The sequence below is a fragment of the Daucus carota genome, chromosome 7, assembly GCF_001625215.2.
Source record: "Daucus carota subsp. sativus chromosome 7, DH1 v3.0, whole genome shotgun sequence".
Lineage (NCBI taxonomy): Eukaryota > Viridiplantae > Streptophyta > Magnoliopsida > Apiales > Apiaceae > Daucus > Daucus carota.
Window position 1 is genome coordinate 39,499,889 of NC_030387.2, and position 20,974 is coordinate 39,520,862.

General features: G+C 33.9%; 3 protein-coding genes and 2 long non-coding RNA genes across 8 annotated transcripts; 3 read left to right on the forward strand and 2 right to left on the reverse strand.

The window, feature by feature from the left end:
- The first annotated feature begins 1,939 nt into the window (after positions 1 to 1,939).
- Positions 1,940 to 13,561, forward strand: LOC108195040 (probable nucleoredoxin 1-2). 4 transcript variants are annotated; one of them, XR_010285837.1, is made up of 7 exons: positions 1,940 to 2,400; positions 3,977 to 4,091; positions 4,178 to 4,348; positions 6,270 to 7,078; positions 11,430 to 11,901; positions 12,014 to 12,517; positions 13,206 to 13,561. XR_010285837.1 is itself a non-coding variant. In XM_064082169.1 (7 exons), the coding sequence occupies exons 2-6, from the start codon at positions 4,035 to 4,037 to the stop codon at positions 12,491 to 12,493; spliced, it is 1,245 nt and encodes a 414-aa protein (XP_063938239.1). In that variant the 5' UTR covers positions 1,944 to 2,400; positions 3,977 to 4,034; the 3' UTR covers positions 12,494 to 12,517; positions 13,206 to 13,561. The 4 variants fall into 4 exon arrangements, 3 of the variants coding, with proteins under 3 accessions (XP_063938239.1, XP_063938240.1, XP_063938238.1); XM_064082169.1 differs by lacking the exon at positions 6,270 to 7,078 and adding an exon at positions 10,954 to 11,069 and having other exon boundaries at positions 1,944 to 2,400; positions 4,178 to 4,271; positions 11,430 to 11,927; XM_064082170.1 differs by lacking the exon at positions 6,270 to 7,078 and having other exon boundaries at positions 1,945 to 2,400; positions 4,178 to 4,271; positions 11,430 to 11,927.
- LOC135148026 (uncharacterized) lies at positions 7,681 to 10,370 on the reverse strand. Its single transcript, XR_010285838.1, has 3 exons — positions 10,307 to 10,370; positions 8,258 to 8,401; positions 7,681 to 8,138 (listed from the first exon to the last, which is right to left on the reverse strand). It is a non-coding gene; the product is annotated as an uncharacterized LOC135148026 (long non-coding RNA).
- A 145-nt stretch (positions 13,562 to 13,706) lies between the features above and the next one.
- Positions 13,707 to 15,075, reverse strand: LOC135148027 (uncharacterized). Its single transcript, XR_010285839.1, has 2 exons — positions 14,617 to 15,075; positions 13,707 to 14,234 (listed from the first exon to the last, which is right to left on the reverse strand). It is a non-coding gene; the product is annotated as an uncharacterized LOC135148027 (long non-coding RNA).
- Positions 15,076 to 16,644: 1,569 nt separating this feature from the next.
- On the forward strand, positions 16,645 to 18,754 carry LOC108196345 (angelicin synthase-like). The gene is made up of 2 exons (XM_017363593.2): positions 16,645 to 17,737; positions 17,931 to 18,754. The coding sequence occupies exons 1-2, from the start codon at positions 16,838 to 16,840 to the stop codon at positions 18,537 to 18,539; spliced, it is 1,509 nt and encodes a 502-aa protein (XP_017219082.2). The 5' UTR covers positions 16,645 to 16,837; the 3' UTR covers positions 18,540 to 18,754.
- A 194-nt stretch (positions 18,755 to 18,948) lies between these two features.
- On the forward strand, positions 18,949 to 20,957 carry LOC108196344 (cytochrome P450 736A117-like). Its single transcript, XM_017363592.2, has 2 exons — positions 18,949 to 19,971; positions 20,055 to 20,957. Exons 1-2 carry the CDS (start codon positions 19,051 to 19,053, stop codon positions 20,664 to 20,666), a joined length of 1,533 nt encoding a protein of 510 aa, XP_017219081.1. The 5' UTR covers positions 18,949 to 19,050; the 3' UTR covers positions 20,667 to 20,957.
- The last annotated feature ends 17 nt before the right edge of the window (positions 20,958 to 20,974 follow it).

Sequence of the window (20,974 nt, forward strand, 5' to 3'; positions counted from 1 at the left end):
CAAATTCAATTCTGCTAATTGTATGTATGTCTCTAGTAGTATGTCTCTCGATTATACTCCTATTTGCAGGGAATCAATTCATGATATCGACCGATTACACAAATCAATATTAAAACATATCAACTAGAATTACCACAATCAAACAAATCACTGTAAATCATGCCAATGTCATAGTGCAAACATGACTTCCCTTTAAGCTCCAGAACACAGTCTAGTTGCATGGAAACAAATGATATAATTTAATTTATTCTCGAGGAAAATGCCAGGGATCCAAAAATTGTCCCAAATTCCCAAATGATGTGTCGAAGTTTGATTGGCTGCATTCACTCCCATAATAATGAGATCCCCTTGCAGATTCATCAATCACTCAATCATAATTTTCCACTTGTTTGTCACATCATTTGGTAAATATTTTTGGAAAAATTTTTTGGGGTACGCAGCTTTACCCTTTTCTTAATATGTGTGTTTTACCTAAATGTGATAACTAATCAGGGACAAAGCAAGTATAAGTCAGGAATAGATAATAGTGAGAGGAGATAATTAGTAGATAATAATGATAGGGTAATTAACAGGGACAACATGGTAATTACACACTAATTATAATTAGAAGGTAATTAGTAAACGATAAATGGTAATTAAATTGTCTCCTGTAATCTATATATTAAATATAGGTATAATTTGTAATTCAACATTTTAGTTATATTTTTTGTTTTGGTACTCTCTCTGAAACTACAAGTTTACAACATGTGGAGGTCTATTACTCTTACATTGTTAAATAGTTTTAAATACTAAAAACACTCGTGACAATACATTATCATATAATATTTTATAAAAAAATTATAATGATGTAAAAATTAAAATAATAAATATCCAATTTTGAATATTTTTTTAACAAGAACCTTCATATAACTCTTTTTAATTTTAACATGTTCTATTTCAATACAAACACGAACCATTACGTAACCCTTTCTAACTCTAATATGTTACACGACAAATATCTTTTTTCATACATATGAAGATATACGAAATATAATAAATCTGATTTAATATTAACTTAATAATAAATTTATATATTAATAACAGGAAAATATTTATAAATAGATAATAAATTATAAAATCTGAATTTTCGTGAGAAAATATATAAATTGGTTAATATAATTTAATTAAAATTCAATTCATTAACATTAAAATATTAATAAAATGGTATTAAAATTTAGATATAAATTATAAACTATATACAACAATAGATAAGAGCATCTGCAAGGGTGTTATGTATATTTATTAGTTTTTTTTTGTTGATAAAAATGTATATTTATTAGTTATAATATGATATATTAATAATCATTTAAAATTGTAGCTAAGAGGTTTCAGATTCACTCCAATAATATTATGTATAATTATATTATCTAAAATTATATATAATATAGAGGTTTTACTAGTGTAGCTATCCAATTTGAATTATTTATATATTTTTGCTAAGAAATAATAATTAGAGTGTTTAACTTTTTAAATAATATCTAAATAATTCCACCGAATGCCAACGGGATACTCGAGAGCAACAAGACAAGGGGGCCGTTTGGACAAGCTTTATATTCAAGAAGTGGAGTAGAAGTGAGAAGTAGAAGTAAAATTTTTAAGTTGTTAAAGTGTTTGGTAACTTTAACTTATAAATTTTTTCTTAGTGTTTGGATAATTTGATTTATAAGTTCGTGCCGTGATATTATAAGATATTTTTTTAAAAGTTTTTATATTGATAATAGATAAAATTTGGTAAAAAAATATAATATATAAAATATAAAATAATAAAGACGGATATTTGTTTTAAATTTTTTTTGAAGTGAGTCGATATAGTGAAAAAGTAATTATTTTTTCCGTTTATTTTAGCATTGAAAATACTGAAAAGCGAAACTAGGTGCAAGGAGTGTGAGCTCATTAGATTTTTCCATCAGTGACAATAAGAAAGTGTGAAGGGAGAAGCAGAATCCTGCTTTTTCCTCCAGAAAAAGCGCTACAGCTTTTTTGTCCAAACAAGTCTTGGGCTTCTGAAGTGGGCTTCTCCTTAAAAGAAGCTAGCGCTTCTTCGATCCAAACACCCCAAGTATCGGAAACCCCTGTAATATAAAAGTAAAGGGACTGTAAATTAGGGTTTGGTTTTTTTATCGTCAAGGCAAATGGGAGAAGTAAAAGGTAAATTAGGTTTGAAAGATGATGAGGTGAATGTTGGCGGGAAGCAGGTGTGTGGCGAATTGTTTTATGTTGCTGATTTGTGTTCCAGTACGAAGCTTTATGAATTGTTCAATAACTTTGGTCGAGGAGTTGAATATGTTCGAGTTTGTATGGATCCAACTACAGGAAAATCACTTGGTTATGGTTATGTCAAGTACATTAAAGCTCAAGATGGTATGAACAATGTCATCAATTTCTTTATATTTATATAATAGGGTTTGTTGATCTATTCTAGTCCAGGCCTCTGAATTTAATATTATATAAGGCATGTTAGGGGGCGTTTAATTTAATATTTTCCCCTTTCCCCTAAAGATTCCCATGTTTCGATATAGATTTTTAAACAACATCGCACATCCATGATTCTCAGTTATAGCTAATGTCAACGTAGTCGTATTAAATTTAACAACTGAATATTAGCTTTATTATTGTTACTCATAATCACTTCTGACCGAATCAGAAATGAACTTTCACTTTTAGGTTATAGCCACCACAACAGGTTAAGTCGGGTAAGGACATAAAAAGTAGACAAGTGTCTTGAGGGATTATCAGCTCTTGGCAGTGATTTGGTTAAGTTGAGTCTTGATAACAAGTAACATACAACTTTCATCACATGATGTCTAGGCAATGTCCTTGTAAGCCTCTGAATGATATTTAGGAAATACCATCGCTGTCTCATGCATAGCCTGCAATGATGCCCAACAATTTGTTTGGTTTGATTTTGTAGAATTTTTCACTTGTTGGACCTAGAAGCACCATGACTTTCTGTGTTTCACATCTCAAATAAAAATACGGGTTTGAACTCAAGAGTTCCAAAGTTTTTTATGACGAGTCGCCAATTGGTGGTGATGAACATCAATTCCAAAATCTCAATACTTTATAAGCTAATAAATTTTTTTGTATTACAAGTTGTCATTCAGTACAACCCTGATTCTAAGTAATACTACCGCTTAAGTGATTGGATCCTCAACAAAGTATTTTATATTACTTTACATATTTATAGCTACCTAATAATTACATTTGATACTCTAGCTGAACCTGAAGAAATATGGAATGAAATTTATACAGGTTTGCTTTTACACCATAAATGTATCTTATGACTCATACATGGTTTCGTGTTTTTTATTTAACGAATTTTGCGAGTTACAACACCAGTGAAGCTGAATATATATAAAAAAAAAATCATTCTACAAGGTCTTATGATTTAGTTCTACGGAAGAAGGATGTCTGCCACACCTTTGTTGTTGGTTACTATAAAATTGTTCCATCTGTTATATGCTAAAAACTAATTCTGTTCTAGGCACCTTGGGCCATCTGGAGTAAATTTAATAATTGAGATATGACATATGTTAAAAAATTAGTTGCGCCAAAGGTGTTATGAAAAATATCTGAAATTGATCGTGTATTTGCTGTAATAATATTGTAATATATCATAATTGCACCTTATAAATATATCAATATAGATAAATTCTTAATAACTTTTAAGTGTGGTCAGCCTTAACATCAGCGTCTTTTCTTATTCCGGTACTCCCCATACCGTGCTACCTCATTTGTAAAAGTCTCCGGCAGCATTTTCTTGAAAAGTCGTATTAGATTTTCTACCAATTAATTGCATTTGCATCTGTGCATTTCTTGCATCTGTATGGTATTACCGAAGTTTCACATGACTTGTTAATTATAATATTGAGTAGTTGCCCGGTCCCTTCAAGTATAGATAAAATGTGTAATGGTGAGCTTGATCAATTCATGACAGCTGCCAAGGCAAAGGAGATGCTAAATACACTTTTCTCAGTGGGAAAATTATTAGAGTGATGTTTTCTAATCGGGATCCTATCATGCGCGCAAGTCCTGGAAAAATATTTATCAAGGTATATATTATTCTATTCAAATTTAAGCTTTGTTGTCCCTGATCTTTGCTTTAGTACCTGATGAAGTTCAAATTTTGATACTACAGAATTTCGACAAGTCAGTTGACCACAAAGGACTAAATCACACATTCTCTGGATATGGGAACATTCTCTCTTGCAAAATTGCTAAAGATTTTCCTGGTCAGTCAAAGCAAAATTGCACAAGTCCTGGAAAATTATATATCAAGCAGGCTAAACATTATACTCCAAAAGCAACTGTGAGTCTTAATGTTAAACAACGTACCAAGTATCATTCATATGAAACTTATCTGTTGGAAATAGTGGATGCATTAACTTGAAAGAGAATGCTTGTTATATCGTATCCAGTTGTAGTAAGGAATCAATATTATATTACTTGCATGGTTGTCACGTCGATAAGTCGAGTCAAGTCGATAGAGGTCCCGGCTTGTCGACTAGTCGGCTAGTCGTAGACTAGTCGAAAAGTTAATATTAATTAAATAAATATTATATATTAATTAATTAAATATTATATATATTATACCACTCCAGTTCTCATATGTATATCGGTCACAAAATAGATATGCTAATTACAAACATGTGTCTTTTCCCTTTTCATGTACACACATTAACATACTGATTGTACCTATATATAAACAATAATAAAAAAGATTATACTACATGTATATTCAGTTGTAATCAACTTATGCATACATAAAACATACACACATAAAGATCTATAAACTTAGATTAACATGTTGATTATTGCTGATTTTGAGCAGGTTTATAATTATTTTTTTTTCATTTTAATTTTTGATTGAATTTTGCACTTGTCGACTGACTAGTCGACCAAGTCGACCGACTAGTCGATAAGTCGATCGATTAGTCGACCAAGTCGACTGACTAGTCGACAATTCACAAGTCGACCTCTCCGGTCGATTTTCTCAACCCGACTAGTCGACTAGTAGCGACTAGTCGAGCGCCGTGACAACAATGATTACTTGTCATTTATAGTGAATGTAAGTATTAGGATTACCATACTTATAAGTTTTAAAGTCTGTGTGGTAGGATTATGTCAGAGCCAAGTTCATGCACTGCATGCCTTTTCATTTTTCAAAAAAATAAGTAAAAAATCTTGGTTGCATCACTGAGTTCTCTTCAGTAGGAGTACAAGGTCACAAGGTTCTGCACAGTAGTGCTTGCATCTGCTTCTAAATTTCCAAGACACTTAAGTAAATAATTAGCTTTATCTTTCTGAGGTGGAGGATGTAGACCCGGAGGCCTGAATAGTATGCAATTATGCATACATACATGTAGACATATCCATGCATTCTATACATACTATATATACGTCATATAAATAGCAAAATATGGTTTGGTGTTGTGCTAGCCATATTTTAACTTCTACAACTGTTGCTACTAGCAAAGGTTTTGGCAGTTTACCTGAAAAGTGAGGCTTATTGTAGGATTACCTGATATTCACATTATATGAACGGTCACACTTCGGGTGCAACATAGCCTTTTAAATCAGAATTATATACACAAAGCTTCATCGATATAAGCCTCTTTAATTTTAAGAATGAGAGGAATTGATGAACAGTATTATCATATTGAATATAATTACAATCGCTGAACAGTATTATTATATTGAATATAATTACAATTGTCTTTCTCCTTCGCCTTTTATTTAATTTTCAGGGTTCTGCCCTTCTTGTATCCCGAAAGTTTTCTTCTTTAATTATATATCCTATCTTCCAGATAATTTGTAATTTAAATTGCCTGAATTTGTAAGTTTCCCAATCTCAATTTAGTTTAGTTTTTTATTATATAGGTTAATATCAGGTAATGCATACATGTATATGCATATCTAACTTCAAAGTTAAACATGGTACACAAAGGTTATATAGATAGGGATTGATACAGATGATTCATTCGTTACCCTCGAAATCATGTAGACTATGCATCGTTTATTGATTCATTTGTAATAGACTATAAATCTTGTTTAATCAGAGTAGAGATTTGAGTTTTGTACATAGAATAGACTATTAATATTGTTTAATCAAAGTGATTAGGTATTTGAGTCATTAATTCTGGTTGAATATATGTATATATTCTCTTGTTTCTTTCTTAAAGTTGTCTTACCGTAACATTTGTTTGATTGTGGGTTTGTTTTCTTATCAGAAATTTATAACGCCAGATTGTAGTTTTAAAAACATCCTCATGGGATTAATGCCAATCACTCTCAAAGTAACCCCCGGAGATGAGGTTATTTTGGAGAACATTATTTTAGATGAGGACGAGAGAGTTGATCCTTTTATCATCAAGGTTGTACATAACTGACCCTCTCTATCTTTTATTTCCTGATTTATTCTACTTCACCTTTTCTTTTTAATTATGTTTCACCTTTTGACATTTTAATTCATTTGGACCACCTCCATTTACAGGGTTTTCATGAAGAATTTAAAGATAAATATGTGTGCATATTTATGCTCCCCATGTCTCCTGGCCATAAGAAATCTATGATTCTTGATACTACCAGGTTGAGGGACGTTCATGAGCAAATTAAGTCTTCTGGTGGAAATTTTAGTGTCATTTGTGTGCCTACACATATAGAGCATAATAAAAATGATTTTGAATACTTCAATCCATACCATGAACACTTGAAGATCAAATTTTGCACTTCATTTCATCATATTCATCTCGATGATTCTGCATGCTTGAAGCAGATGGAGAATATGATTGGTATCCCGAAAGATCCGGAAGCAGCCTATGTTATCCTTGGTCCTATGAATGGTTCGTGCAGAAAGGTTGTCAGTATCCTTAATAGTGACTTTTTCAAGTGGCATGGAGCTGATGCTTTTCCGTTCACCACAGAAAAGATAGAACAACTGACATGTGAGGATGAAGCTTTGTGGAGTTGCAAACATGATCTTGGAACTCTTTTATCAGTGCCTGATCGTGATTATGTTATATCAAATGACTGCACAAAGGTACTTCCATCCCCTCGATGTGCCATGTGCATGAAAATTTAAAAGATCGAGGTCAGAAGCTTAACATAAAATAATATTAGGTTTAGCCTTTGCTCCAATTTAAACTTGACACGTGTAAAACTTGAATAAAAATAAGCGAGTTAAACTTAAGTCAGTAGAGTCAGATAATAACACTTCTTAGCAGTCATTTGTTTTCAACTTAATATAACTATATAAATAATTTTTTTTGAATATTGTTCTTAGATAGGATAATTGAGTCATTCTTTCTTTAAGAACAATATTCAAAAAAAATTATTTATATAATAGTTATATTAAGTTGAAAACAAATGACTGCTAAGAAGTGTTATTATCTGACTCTACTGACTTAAGTTTAACTCGCTTATTTTTATTCAAGTTTTACACGTGTCAAGTTTAAATTGGAGCAAAGGCTAAACCTAATATTATTTTATGTTAAGCTTCTGACCTCGATCTTTTAAATTTTCATGCACATGGCACATCGAGGGGATGGAAGTACCTTTGTGCAGTCATTTGATATAACATAATCACGATCAGGCACTGATAAAAGAGTTCCAAGATCATGTTTGCAGCTCCACAAAGCTTCATCCTCACATGTCAGTTGTTCTATCTTTTCTGTGGTGAACGGAAAAGCATCAGCTCCATGCCACTTGAAAAAGTCACTATTAAGGATACTGACAACCTTTCTGCACGAACCATTCATAGGACCAAGGATAACATAGGCTGCTTCCGGATCTTTCGGGATACCAATCATATTCTCCATCCGCTTCAAGCATGCAGAATCATCGAGATGAATATGATGAAATGAAGTGCAAAATTTGATCTCCAAGTGTTCATGGTATGGATTGAAGTATTCAAAATCATTTTTATTATGCTCTATATGTGGAGGCACACAAATGACACTAAAATTTCCACCAGAAGACTTAATTTGCTCATGAACGTCCCTCAACCTGGTAGTATCAAGAACCATAGATTTCTTATGGCCAGGAGACATGGGGAGCATAAATATGCACACATATTTATCTTTAAATTCTTCATGAAAACCCTGTAAATGGAGGTGGTCCAAATGAATTAAAATGTCAAAAGGTGAAACATAATTAAAAAGAAAAGGTGAAGTAGAATAAATCAGGAAATAAAAGATAGAGAGGGTCAGTTATGTACAACCTTGATGATAGAAGGATCAACTCTCTCGTCCTCATCTAAAATAATGTTCTCCAAAATAACCTCATCTCCGGGGGTTACTTTGAGAGTGATTGGCATTAATCCCATGAGGATGTTTTTAAAACTACAATCTGGCGTTATAAATTTCTGATAAGAAAACAAACCCACAATCAAACAAATGTTACGGTAAGACAACTTTAAGAAAGAAACAAGAGAATATATACATATATTCAACCAGAATTAATGACTCAAATCCCTAATCACTTTGATTAAACAATATTAATAGTCTATTCTATGTACAAAACTCAAATCTCTACTCTGATTAAACAAGATTTATAGTCTATTACAAATGAATCAATAAACGATGCATAGTCTACATGATTTCGAGGGTAACGAATGAATCATCTGTATCAATCCCTATCTATATAACCTTTGTGTACCATGTTTAACTTTGAAGTTAGATATGCATATACATGTATGCATTACCTGATATTAACCTATATAATAAAAAACTAAACTAAATTGAGATTGGGAAACTTACAAATTCAGGCAATTTAAATTACAAATTATCTGGAAGATAGGATATATAATTAAAGAAGAAAACTTTCGGGATACAAGAAGGGCAGAACCCTGAAAATTAAATAAAAGGCGAAGGAGAAAGACAATTGTAATTATATTCAATATAATAATACTGTTCAGCGATTGTAATTATATTCAATATGATAATATTGTTCATCAATTCCTCTCATTCTTAAAATTAAAGAGGCTTATATCGATGAAGCTTTGTGTATATAATTCTGATTTAAAAGGCTATGTTGCACCCGAAGTGTGACCGTTCATATAATGTGAATATCAGGTAATCCTACAATAAGCCTCACTTTTCAGGTAAACTGCCAAAACCTTTGCTAGTAGCAACAGTTGTAGAAGTTAAAATATGGCTAGCACAACACCAAACCATATTTTGCTATTTATATGACGTATATATAGTATGTATAGAATGCATGGATATGTCTACATGTATGTATGCATAATTGCATACTATTCAGGCCTCCGGGTCTACATCCTCCACCTCAGAAAGATAAAGCTAATTATTTACTTAAGTGTCTTGGAAATTTAGAAGCAGATGCAAGCACTACTGTGCAGAACCTTGTGACCTTGTACTCCTACTGAAGAGAACTCAGTGATGCAACCAAGATTTTTTACTTATTTTTTTGAAAAATGAAAAGGCATGCAGTGCATGAACTTGGCTCTGACATAATCCTACCACACAGACTTTAAAACTTATAAGTATGGTAATCCTAATACTTACATTCACTATAAATGACAAGTAATCATTGTTGTCACGGCGCTCGACTAGTCGCTACTAGTCGACTAGTCGGGTTGAGAAAATCGACCGGAGAGGTCGACTTGTGAATTGTCGACTAGTCAGTCGACTAATCGATCGACTTATCGACTAGTCGGTCGACTTGGTCGACTAGTCAGTCGACAAGTGCAAAATTCAATCAAAAATTAAAATGAAAAAAAAATAATTATAAACCTGCTCAAAATCAGCAATAATCAACATGTTAATCTAAGTTTATAGATCTTTATGTGTGTATGTTTTATGTATGCATAAGTTGATTACAACTGAATATACATGTAGTATAATCTTTTTATATATTTGTTTATATATAGGTACAATCAGTATGTTAATGTGTGTACATGAAAAGGGAAAAGACACATGTTTGTAATTAGCATATCTATTTTGTGACCGATATACATATGAGAATTGGAGTGGTATAATATATATAATATTGAATTAATTAATATATAATATTTATTTAATTAATATTAACTTTTCGACTAGTCTCCGACTAGTCGACAAGCCGGGACCTCTATCGACTTGACTCGACTTATCGACGTGACAACCATGCAAGTAATATAATATTGATTCCTTACTACAACTGGATACGATATAACAAGCATTCTCTTTCAAGTTAATGCATCCACTATTTCCAACAGATAAGTTTCATATGAATGATACTTGGTACGTTGTTTAACATTAAGACTCACAGTTGCTTTTGGAGTATAATGTTTAGCCTGCTTGATATATATTTTTCCAGGACTTGTGCAATTTCTTAGCAGTCAGATAATAACACTTCTTAGCAGTCATTTGTTTTCAACTTAATATAACTATATAAATAATTTTTTTTGAATATTGTTCTTAAAGAAAGAATGACTCAGTTATCCTATCTAAGGGCAGGAGCCTGCCCTGATTTGCCTAGTTTCAGATTAGTTGCCCTTTATACCAACTATTCAAGTTGATTCCACTGGCGTGTCTCGACAAAGTAAAAGAACATATCTGTAGATACAGCACAACTCATTTTTGGTTTTTCTTCCTTCTATCTGCTCTGCCATCAAGCATACTGCATACACCTATGACTTACCACATCAGTCTCACTTCCTCCCAATGTATACATACAATTTACATATATAAACTAGATTTTATTCTTTAAGGTAAGATGTATACACAAATAACAAATTCATGATTAAATACCTAGATAAAATAAGAACCCAAGGCTGATAGCCTTCTTGCAACGTGTGCTGAATATACTAAAGGGGGTACCATGTGTCTACACAATACGCTGCTGGGTAAAATGTATAACATCTTTAATAGTTCTCTTGCAATGACATTTCTAAGCGTATAACCTCTGAATCAGGCATCAGGGTAGAAAAAAAGAACATGTGCATATACGTTGGAGAAGCGTCTATTGGTGGTAAGCTCGTGTCAGCTGCGTGTTGCATAGGCATTTTAGTACATCAGCACTGCCACCGGGTATTTTGGCATTAAAATTTTGAAATTTGGTTATTTAGGTCATTCACTCGGTTTTAAACTTATGTATACATAACGTTTCTATATTTTTGATACTTAAAGGTAAGTATCTTTTCTTACCAAATTCTGTATTAGGTGCTCTTTTATTATAACATTATAGAGTAATGTGATGATTAAGTTTTTTTTCATAGGCATTAATACAATAAAGAATATGTATTTGTATCATTTCTTTATTTATGCAATATTCTTTGCTAGATAATGACATTCTGGATAATATGTGTATTAATAGTATTATGCACAATAGTTTACATATTCTTTGCATATTCTGCTATCTTCATAGTTTTATTAATGGAATCAATTTAGGTCCCTGTTTCCGATCTACATCAAAGGACTGTTTGCCTCTTATTCTATGAAGATACTTTGGAGTGTAGAAATTGGACGGAGAAACTTAAGAATCTTTACGTAGTACGTAATGATTTTGAAGTGGTGGTTGTCTTCTCCATTACTTTTGGGCTTGGTCACTCGATGGAATTCAAGAATCGGAGACGCGCCTTAAAATTTTGGAAGGTGTTCAGTGACATGCCATGGTTGGCAATCCCTCTTGATGACCCCAAATGCAGGCAGCTGTGGCGCATTTTCAGTAAACAGTGCAGTGAAAAGTTGCTCATAATTTACTCTAGAGGACAATACTTTGAGGAAAATGGATTCAAAGTTCTGGTGGAGACTGGATTTAAAAAATATCCTTTTATGAGAAAGGAAGTGGTGCGGACTTCAGTTGCAGCAAAAAAAGAAAAGAACTTGTCCTCATTTTTGGGACGAAATGAACTTATTCGTGGTAGGGATTTGTATTATGCTGGACGGGTCAGTTCTCTATATCGATCGTCATTATAATCATTTTTCTTTATGCATACTATTTGCTTGTTAACACTATGTATTTGTCCATGCAGGAGAAATTTACAGCCTCCAAACTCTTGGGATGTTCAGTTGTCCTCCTTTTTTTGGGAGTATCAGGCTTCAGAGGCTTTAGTGACTTGCTGAATGGGCTACATTTTAATCACGGAGTTACCGCCCATGGTGTTGAAAGTTTTGAGATAGTTTACATTCCAGTGACGGAATCTCCCCCTGAGATTGTCCCTGACTGTGACTGGATGCTGGTTAGCCCCAAGGAGCACTTGATTCCTGTTTTTCATCACTTTTTTGATGACGAAATTACAAAAAATCCAGGAAAACAATTCACCATGGCGATGGTTAGTTTTGGACAGTTTGGACATTATAATCATCGTGGAATCATCTATACCAACTGTTCCAAGGACGCATATAACTTATTTTTGGAGACCTTCCCGTTTAATGACAACGATGACAAGGAAAGCTTCAAAGTTCTATATAATGCTGCAATAAACAAACCAAGAAAGAAGACGGATGATTAGTTGAATCGCGTAGGCGTCGATTCGGTAATTTGCTATTTTCATTTGATTTTCTAAATTATGATTATACTCCTTGTAAAAAATTTTACTCCTATCAAATATATAGAATCAATGAACTAGAAATTTTAATATTCTGTGTAGTTGATTCAATTTGGCTAGTATTAACTCATATCAAGCTCTAACTGAGGTTTCTGTTTTAATATACATTCTGACTGGTTTCTTAGTTAAACTGGTAATATTTGCTTTCGGCATCCTCTTCGATAATGGTGGAGATCGGTATTTATAATTTAAGTATTTCACCAAGCAAATAGAATGCCATGAAAAAAGGGTACATAAAGTGTATATAATCACCAGTGTGTTGTAGAGAACATATACGGCTTGAGATGATACCATTGGGGTGGCTAGAAAAATCATTATTTGCAAGTTCGAGAGAATTAATAAGAAATGCTGGGACTTTAACCCTCTTATCTTCTAATACCAACTGGCTACTGCCACTGTTTATGTAGTCCCTTTCTTGCAATGCACCAACTCTAGAACTACGAGAAACTTCACATTAAAATTTTAATGATCTATCCCTCTTCATTATTGCACATGTACTAGTCCAGTGATATATGTAGTTCATTTGTAATAATTGTATGCGTTTGAAAATGAAGCGAATTGTTGTATCAAGTGCATTTGACTAATCACTGCAATTTCATTGTGTTTTGCTTCCCAGGGGAATATGTGGTGTATATATTATATGGAGGATTACTTTGTTTTGGAAGAACATAAGCAACGGTGAGGATTTGCTTAGGATTCGATCAATTCTTGTTACCGGTTACAAATGAGAACTCAATGTTATGTAACAAGACACTCTTTTAATGTTTTGCTAGCCATGGATATGAGAACTCAATGTCATGTAACAAGACAGGCTTTTAATGTTTTGCAAGCCATGAGTATTTAAAGTCATTTTGTCAAAATTACAGTCGAGGGCAAAGTAGTACTTCTCCGAGCGAACTTTAAATATTTAGTTTAGTTTAGTGTTCTTTGAATTTTTATTTTTTTTGTTGCTATATGCGTGTTTCGATTCAAGTGATGGTGGTGTGTTTGTTAAAGCTGTTGCATTTTGGTTAGGAGGAAAAAAAATAGTTTGTTTTGGTAAGGACAATGATGTAATGTGGGAATTTTCCGTTCCAGAAAATTCAGATGATTTTGCAAGAGTAAGTAGAATGCTAGATGCAAAATAGGTACAGCCATTGCTATAATTTGACATGAAAAAGTGATTTTTGATGCTAAAATAAAATTTGAACTACAATGCTAGATAACGATTTGGAGAAAATGCAGTATCTGAAGGCAGTGATCAAAGAAACTCTTCGTCTGCACCCTCTAATACCCTTGTTGGTTCCCAGAGCAGCGCATGAAGATGTGAAATTAAACGCTATGACATTGCTGCTGGAACAATGGTTATAACTAATGCCTGGCCTATTGGAAGAGACCCTGCAACATGGAAGGAACCAGAAAAGTTTCAGCCTGCAGAGAGGTTCTTGAATTCCTCTATCGATTTTAAAGGACAAGATTTTCAGTTGATTCCTGCCCCATAATTTCTTTTGCCATGGCTACCAATGAATTTCTTTCTGTTGGCAAATCTTTTGCATAAATTTGACTGGAAGTTGCCTGACGGAAGAAATGGGGAGGATTTAGACATGAGTGAAAGACCCCGTGCAGCGAAAAGTTCCACTTCAACTTCATGTTGCTGCCAGTGTACCTGAAAAAATCAAGACTATTAGATGATGGTGTTGAATTTTTATAAAGAAGATAGCATCTTCACCATTAAAATACATGTCTTCTGAATTATTGTGCTTATCTGATATGTGTGATTTCGATAGAATGGTGTCAGCTAAGCCAAAATAAGTTCAGACTTCTAAATTGTCATCTTTTTCTTATTTCAGACTAGGAAACCATACACCTTTTTTCAAAGTCAAGGCCGCTGATTAGGAAAACAAGAGAGTAATTATGTGCCACTAATTGGTGATAAGATGTAACTTCAAACTTCTCACTCTATTCATCCACTAACACATACAGATAACAGAAAAGAAGGAAACATAATGGTTTTCATACAAGGAGAAGCAAGATTGTTGTTGCAAGACCTTATGGTTGCTCTTATACCAATAATCGCCTTCCTCTTATTCATCAAATGGGTTTTTCTTAATGCCCCATTGAGCAAAAACAAGTTGCCACCGTCACCATCAAAACTCCCAGTGCTAGGAAACTTCCATCAACTAGGACTGCCTCGAGCTTTGGCTCAAAAACATGGTCCCATTATGCTTCTTCACTTTGGCAGTGTGCCTACTCTTGTACTTTCCTCTGCGGATGCAGCCCGTGAAGTCATGAAAGTCCCACGTCGATTGTGAGAGGGGCAGAAAATTAGAATATAAGAAGCTAGAATAACTCCAAAAATTATCTTGTGGAGTTGTGAACATCTAAATTCGGGGAAATAACATTTTTTAACAATGTAAACTCAGGAAAATTTGATCCATGTTAAAATTTGGCACAATGATGGATCAGACTTTCGTTTCATGTAATACTCGGGAAAAATATTAAACATATTTTTGATGAATTTTCTTCCTTGTGGGGCCTTGGTGTTTCGTTCAATTGTTATCGAACTTGAGTTTCAATAATTCAGGAAACAAATTCCAATAAGTGGGCAACTGTTTAACTTATTTACCCACCAGCTATGAGTTGATACAATTGGAATTAGTATGTGGTGCAGAAGTGGCCACGAATTTTCAAATATTATTTTATTATAATTTATAGTTATAATATATGTTTTAATAATTTTAAAAAAGGATATAACATAATTGTTGAGATTTTTTATATTTATTTATAATTTTTTAAAAATATTATAGAAATAAATATTAATTTGTTGTTCATAAATATTGGAACTTGATTTTTTTATGATTTTTTTAACTGTATATCTCATGATTTTCATCGATTGAGTTTATCAAATTAAGGTTATACAAACAATAATTATGTCCGGATACTATATTTTGATATAGATTAGAATGTCCGACAACCGCTTAGACAAAAACTACTCCCTCTTGAAATGGGTTAATTATCTAGTTGGTCACTGAAATGGGCTTAATGTATCAAGTTGGTCACTGAACTGAAAACGGTATCAAGATGGTCACTAAAATCACCATAAATGTCAAACAAGTACCTTGAAATATGAGTTCAGGCAATAAAAATATTATTTATAGAGTTTTACACATCACTTTTAAATGTTACCACAACCAACTAAAATGTTATTACTTCTAGTATTTATAATAACATATTTAGATTTTATCAAGTTTATCTATTATTTATTTTTTATTATATAGTTATTTTCTTTGTTTTAATTAAAAATAAAACATAAATAAACTTGAAAAAAAATCTAAATAGATTATCATAAATACTAGAAGTCATAACCTTTTAGTTGGTTGTGGTAACATTTAAAAATGATGAGTAAAACTCTATAAATAATATTTTTATTGCTTGAACTCATATTTCAAGGTACTTGTTTAATATTTATGGTGACATTAGTGACCATTTTGATACCGTTTTCAGTTGAGTAATCAACTTGATACATTAAACCCACTTCAATGACCAACTTGATAATTAACCCGTTTTGAAATATAAGTCGTTTGACTTTTTGGCATACACTTCTAAGTCCCTTGACCGCATAGTTGAAATCATTATTTTTAAAATTTTCTTTTTTTTGAATAAAAATATATGATTAATATTATAATTCACACCAAGAAAATTTTAGAAATAATGATTTTTGCTATGCGGTCAAAAAAGAAAGTGTGTGCCAAAAAGTCAAGCGACTTATATCTCAAAACAGAGGGAGTATTGAATTAAATCTAGCATCAAAATATGGGTTATAGCAAAGAACATTGCCCAACTTTTTTAGGAATAAAATTAACGTTATTAATATCAGCATTTGTAATCCTGAATCCCTGATAAATAATTGATACAATAATTTTGAGGGGATTTTCTGTCAAAAAAACATGATTGGAGAATCATTTTGTCAAGGATCTAAGTTCCTATTCTTTCTGCCTAACATAAGTTGGCACAAACATTTTGTCAAGGATCTAACTTCCTATTCTTTCTGCCTAACATAAGTTGGCACAAAATTTGTCTTCACTCTTGAGGTCACTGACTTTGATTCTCTGGACACGCCGGGAATAAGTGGGCTACCAATCTCGGAATATGAGTTTGCAAGTATGCCCAAACTGACTCGGAATAAATATTCATCTCTCCCAGCTCTCATAGGCAATTTTATCTTCCATCTCCCATCCTTCTGAGATTTTTCTCAGCCAAGTACCAGCAATGAAGATGATGGAGCAATATAGCTCAATCCCATATTTCCTTACATTTTTTTCTGTCACAATTTTTCTCTACAAATGGTTAACAAGAAAAACAGCCTCAGAAAATCTTCCACCTTGTCCACCAAAACTTCCTATAATAGGAAACCTTCATCAAATTGGTCCAGTCCTGCACATTTCACTGCGATCCTTGGCTCAAAAATGTGGTCCATTGATGCTACTTAACTTCGGAAGGGTGCCTTTTCTGGTTGTTTCTTCAGCTGATGCAGCTCGAGAGATCATGAAAACCCATGATCTGGCTTTCTCAGACAGACCTACTTCAAGCGTGTCCAGAAGAATTTTCTATAATGGTAGAGACGTGGGATTTTCGTGTTATAGTGAGTATTGGAGACAGGTAAAGAGTACATGTGTTACTCAGCTCCTGAGTAGGAAAAGAGTTCATTTATTTCAGAATGTCAGAGACGAAGAAATAGCCATTATGATCCAAAATGTCAGAGATTCTCACTCAGAAATAGTAAATTTAAGCGAATTATTTTTTGGACTAACGGATAATGTAGTGTGCAGGGCTGCGCTAGGGAAGAAATTTGGAAGGGGCGAAGGGGATTCTCATATTAGCCTGCTCTCGGAAATAACTGAGCTTTTAGCTCATTTCAGCAGCATAGGAGATTATATTCCATTGCTTTATTGGGTTGATTGGCTCAGAGGTTTGAAGGGGAAGGTGAATAAAGTAGCCCTCGAGGTTGATGCTTTTCTGGAACGCGTTGTTAGAGATCATCAGAGTACTATTGCTTCGGATAATGCTTCTACAAACAAGGACTTTGTATCCATTTTGCTTGAGATTCAGACGCAGGAAAAAGATACAGGCTTTTCTATTGATAAGGATTGTACTAAAGCTATTATCTTGGTAAGTAACAAAACTTCTCCCTTCAGAAAAACTGATCATCTGTTAGTTAATTTCTACACTCCTTTGCACATAAATGGTCATCAGGGATTTGATGAGCTAGAATTGTAACAGATGAAAAGAAAATTAATTATTCTGTCTTTTACTCAGAAATCAGAATTGCTTCAATCATTTACCTGTTGCATACTTCTTGCAGGATATGCTTTTCGCTGGAATTGAAACAACAGCAACAACTTTAGAGTGGACAATGGCAGCCCTGATAAAGAATCCGGATATCATGTTTAAATTGAAGAATGAGGTCCGAGAAGTAGGCAAAGGCAAAGCAGAAATAGAGGACTGTGATTTAGTCAAGATGGACTATCTGAAAGCAGTACTGAAAGAGAGCATGAGACTTCACATGACAGGTCCACTGATACTTCCTAGAGAAGCAAGGCAGGACGTAAACGTGATGGGGTATGACATTAAAGCCGGGACACGAGTACTCATCAATGCCTGGGCAATTGCAAGAGACCCTTCTGTGTGGGACAAGCCAGAAGAGTTTCGGCCTGAGAGGTTCTTGAATAGTCCTATCGACTACAAAGGCCTTCACTTCGAGTATCTTCCCTTTGGAAGTGGGCGGAGGGCTTGCCCTGGGAACCATTTTGCAACAGCCATTATTGAACTTGCAATAGCAAATATAGTTCAAAAGTTTGATTTTGAATTGCCTGATGGAGCAAGACTGGAGGATTTGGACATGACTGCTGTCACGAACATCAATATTCGAAAGAAATCTCCTCTCTTGGTGATTGCCACACCACATGTTTAATCACTCAAAATCTCCTGCTCAAGACTGCACAATAACAATAGGGAATGAAAATTTGGAGAAATTTTCTCTGTTTTAATGTCAAAATCAGCATCTCTTTTCTCAAAATCTATGTATTCCTCGACAAGAGATCAGATATCACCTTCACCATTCAAATCTGCAAAATCATGAACTCTGTAGTTTTGGAATTATTGTGCTTATATGATACGTTTGATGCTGATAGAATTGTTTCAGCTCAGCAAAAAAAAAAAAACTATTGTGCATAGAGTTACCAACACTATTGCTGTCATATCAAGTATCTCCCTTCTAGATTGTCATATTTTTCTTATTTCAGACTTTGAAATTATACACTTCAAAGTTTTCAAAGTCAATGGCCCTTATGAAAGGGAATAGAGAGTAATTCTAAGCCACCAATGCAATGATAAGATGAAACTTGAAAGCAATAGTCACTCTTCTCATCATTTATTTATAAACAGACTTGCAGTAATTAACACATAAGAAAGAAAGAAATATAATGGTTTTCATACAAGGAGAAGCAAGAATGTTGTTGCAAGACCTTGTGGTTGCTCTTATACCAATAATCGCCTCGCTCTTATTCATCAAATGGTTATTTTTCAGTGCCCCAGTGAACAGAAAAAACTTGCCACCTTCACCATCAAGACTCCCAGTATTAGGAAACTTCCATCAGCTAGGACTGCTTCCTCACCGTAATCTTCAATCCTTGGCTCAGAAACATGGTCCAATGATGCTTCTTCACTTTGGAAGTGTGCCTACTCTTGTACTTTCCTCTGCGGATGCAGCCCGTGAAGTCATGAAAGTCCAGGACCTAAAATTTTGTGACAGGCCTTCATCAAGTCTTTTGAGGCGTCTGCTGTATGACGGGAAGGATATATCCGTGGCACCTTATGGAGAGTACTGGAGGCAGCTAAAAAGCATCATCGTTCTGCAGCTTTTGAGCAACAAAAGGGTGCAGTCATTTCGTAGACTAAGAGAAGAAGAAACTGCCCTTATGGTGAACAAGATTAGAGACTTGTCCTCTTCTTCACTGTCCGTGGATTTAAGCGAGTTGTTTGTGACACTAAGTAATGATGTGTCCTGTAGGTCTGCGTTTGGGAAGAAGTATAGTGAAGACGGAAGTGGGAGGGAATTTAAGAAGCTTTTAAAGGAGTTTCTGGAGTTATTAGGTAGTTATAGTTTTGCGGATTTTGTTCCATGGCTTAGATGGGTAGATCGAATAAGTGGTTTGGATGGCAAAGTGGACAGAGTTTTCAAAAATCTTGATAAGTTCCTCCAAGGAGTTGTTCAAGAACACTTGGATAAACAAGCAAATCAGCTTGAAGATAAGGAAAACTTTGTTGATATCTTGCTCAGGATTCAAAATGAAACTATTCATGGGATATCTATTGAAAATGATAATATCAAGGCAATCCTCTTGGTAAATACTTATTGAAGATACTTCTCTTTTCTTCTATAAAGTACACGTTTGCTCTTCCTAATATTTTCTGATTTTTGTTGTAGGATGTATATGCTGCTGGAACTGATACCACCTCTACGGTCCTTGAATGGGCAATGTCTGAACTCTTGAGAAACCCGTATGTCATGAATACAGTACAAAAGGAGATCAGAGATATTCTTGGTTGCAAACCTGATATAGAAGAAAACGATTTGGAGAAAATGCAGTATCTGAAGGCAGTGATCAAAGAAACTCTTCGTCTGCACCCTCCAATACCCTTGTTGGTTCCCAGATCAGCACGTGAAGATGTGAAATTAAACGGCTATGACATTGCTGCTGGAACCATGGTTATAACTAATGCCTGGGCTATTGGAAGAGACCCTGCAACATGGAACGAACCGGAAAAGTTTCAGCCAGAGAGGTTCTTGAATTCCTCTATTGATTTTAAAGGACAAGATTTTCAGTTGATTCCCTTTGGAGCTGGCAGAAGAGCCTGTCCCGGAATTTCTTTTGCCATGGCTACTAATGAATTTGTGCTGGCAAATCTCCTGCATAAATTTGACTGGAAGTTGCCTGACGGAAGAAATGGGGAGGATTTAGACATGAGTGAAAGACCCAGTGCTTCGGTTAAAAGAAAAATTCCACTTCTTGCTGTTGCAACTTCATGTTGCTGCTAGTGTACCTGCAAAAAATCAAGACTTTAAGATGATGGTGTTAAATTTTTATAAAGATAGCAACTTCACCATTAAAATACATGTCTTCTAAATTAGAGTAAATTGCAAGGGTGTGGCCGAAGTTTACACCGATATTGAAGCAAAAAAATATTTGCATAGAGGAACTCCCCTGTATCTCTGTTGAGGTCTGGCCACGTTTTTGTAGTTTTTAAAATTCAGCCACAAACTTGCAAATCGGTGTAAACCTCAGCCACACCCTTGAAATTTACTCTCTAAATTATTGTGCTTTATTTGATGTGTGATTTTTATAG

Bases quoted from the DNA above. Each gene is read 5' to 3' on its own strand.
- LOC108195040 (XM_064082168.1), top strand. From the start codon at position 6,575: ATGCTCCCCATGTCTCCTGGCCATAAGAAATCTATGATTCTTGATACT. The intron at 7,079-11,429 runs GTACTTCCATCC...GAATCAATTTAG, and splicing joins TATCAAATGACTGCACAAAG to GTCCCTGTTTCCGATCTACA. The intron at 11,928-12,013 runs GTCAGTTCTCTA...TTGTCCATGCAG, and splicing joins ATTTGTATTATGCTGGACGG to GAGAAATTTACAGCCTCCAA.
- LOC108196345 (XM_017363593.2), top strand. From the start codon at position 16,838: ATGAAGATGATGGAGCAATATAGCTCAATCCCATATTTCCTTACATTT. The intron at 17,738-17,930 runs GTAAGTAACAAA...TACTTCTTGCAG, and splicing joins GTACTAAAGCTATTATCTTG to GATATGCTTTTCGCTGGAAT.
- LOC108196344 (XM_017363592.2), top strand. From the start codon at position 19,051: ATGGTTTTCATACAAGGAGAAGCAAGAATGTTGTTGCAAGACCTTGTG. The intron at 19,972-20,054 runs GTAAATACTTAT...TTTTTGTTGTAG, and splicing joins ATATCAAGGCAATCCTCTTG to GATGTATATGCTGCTGGAAC.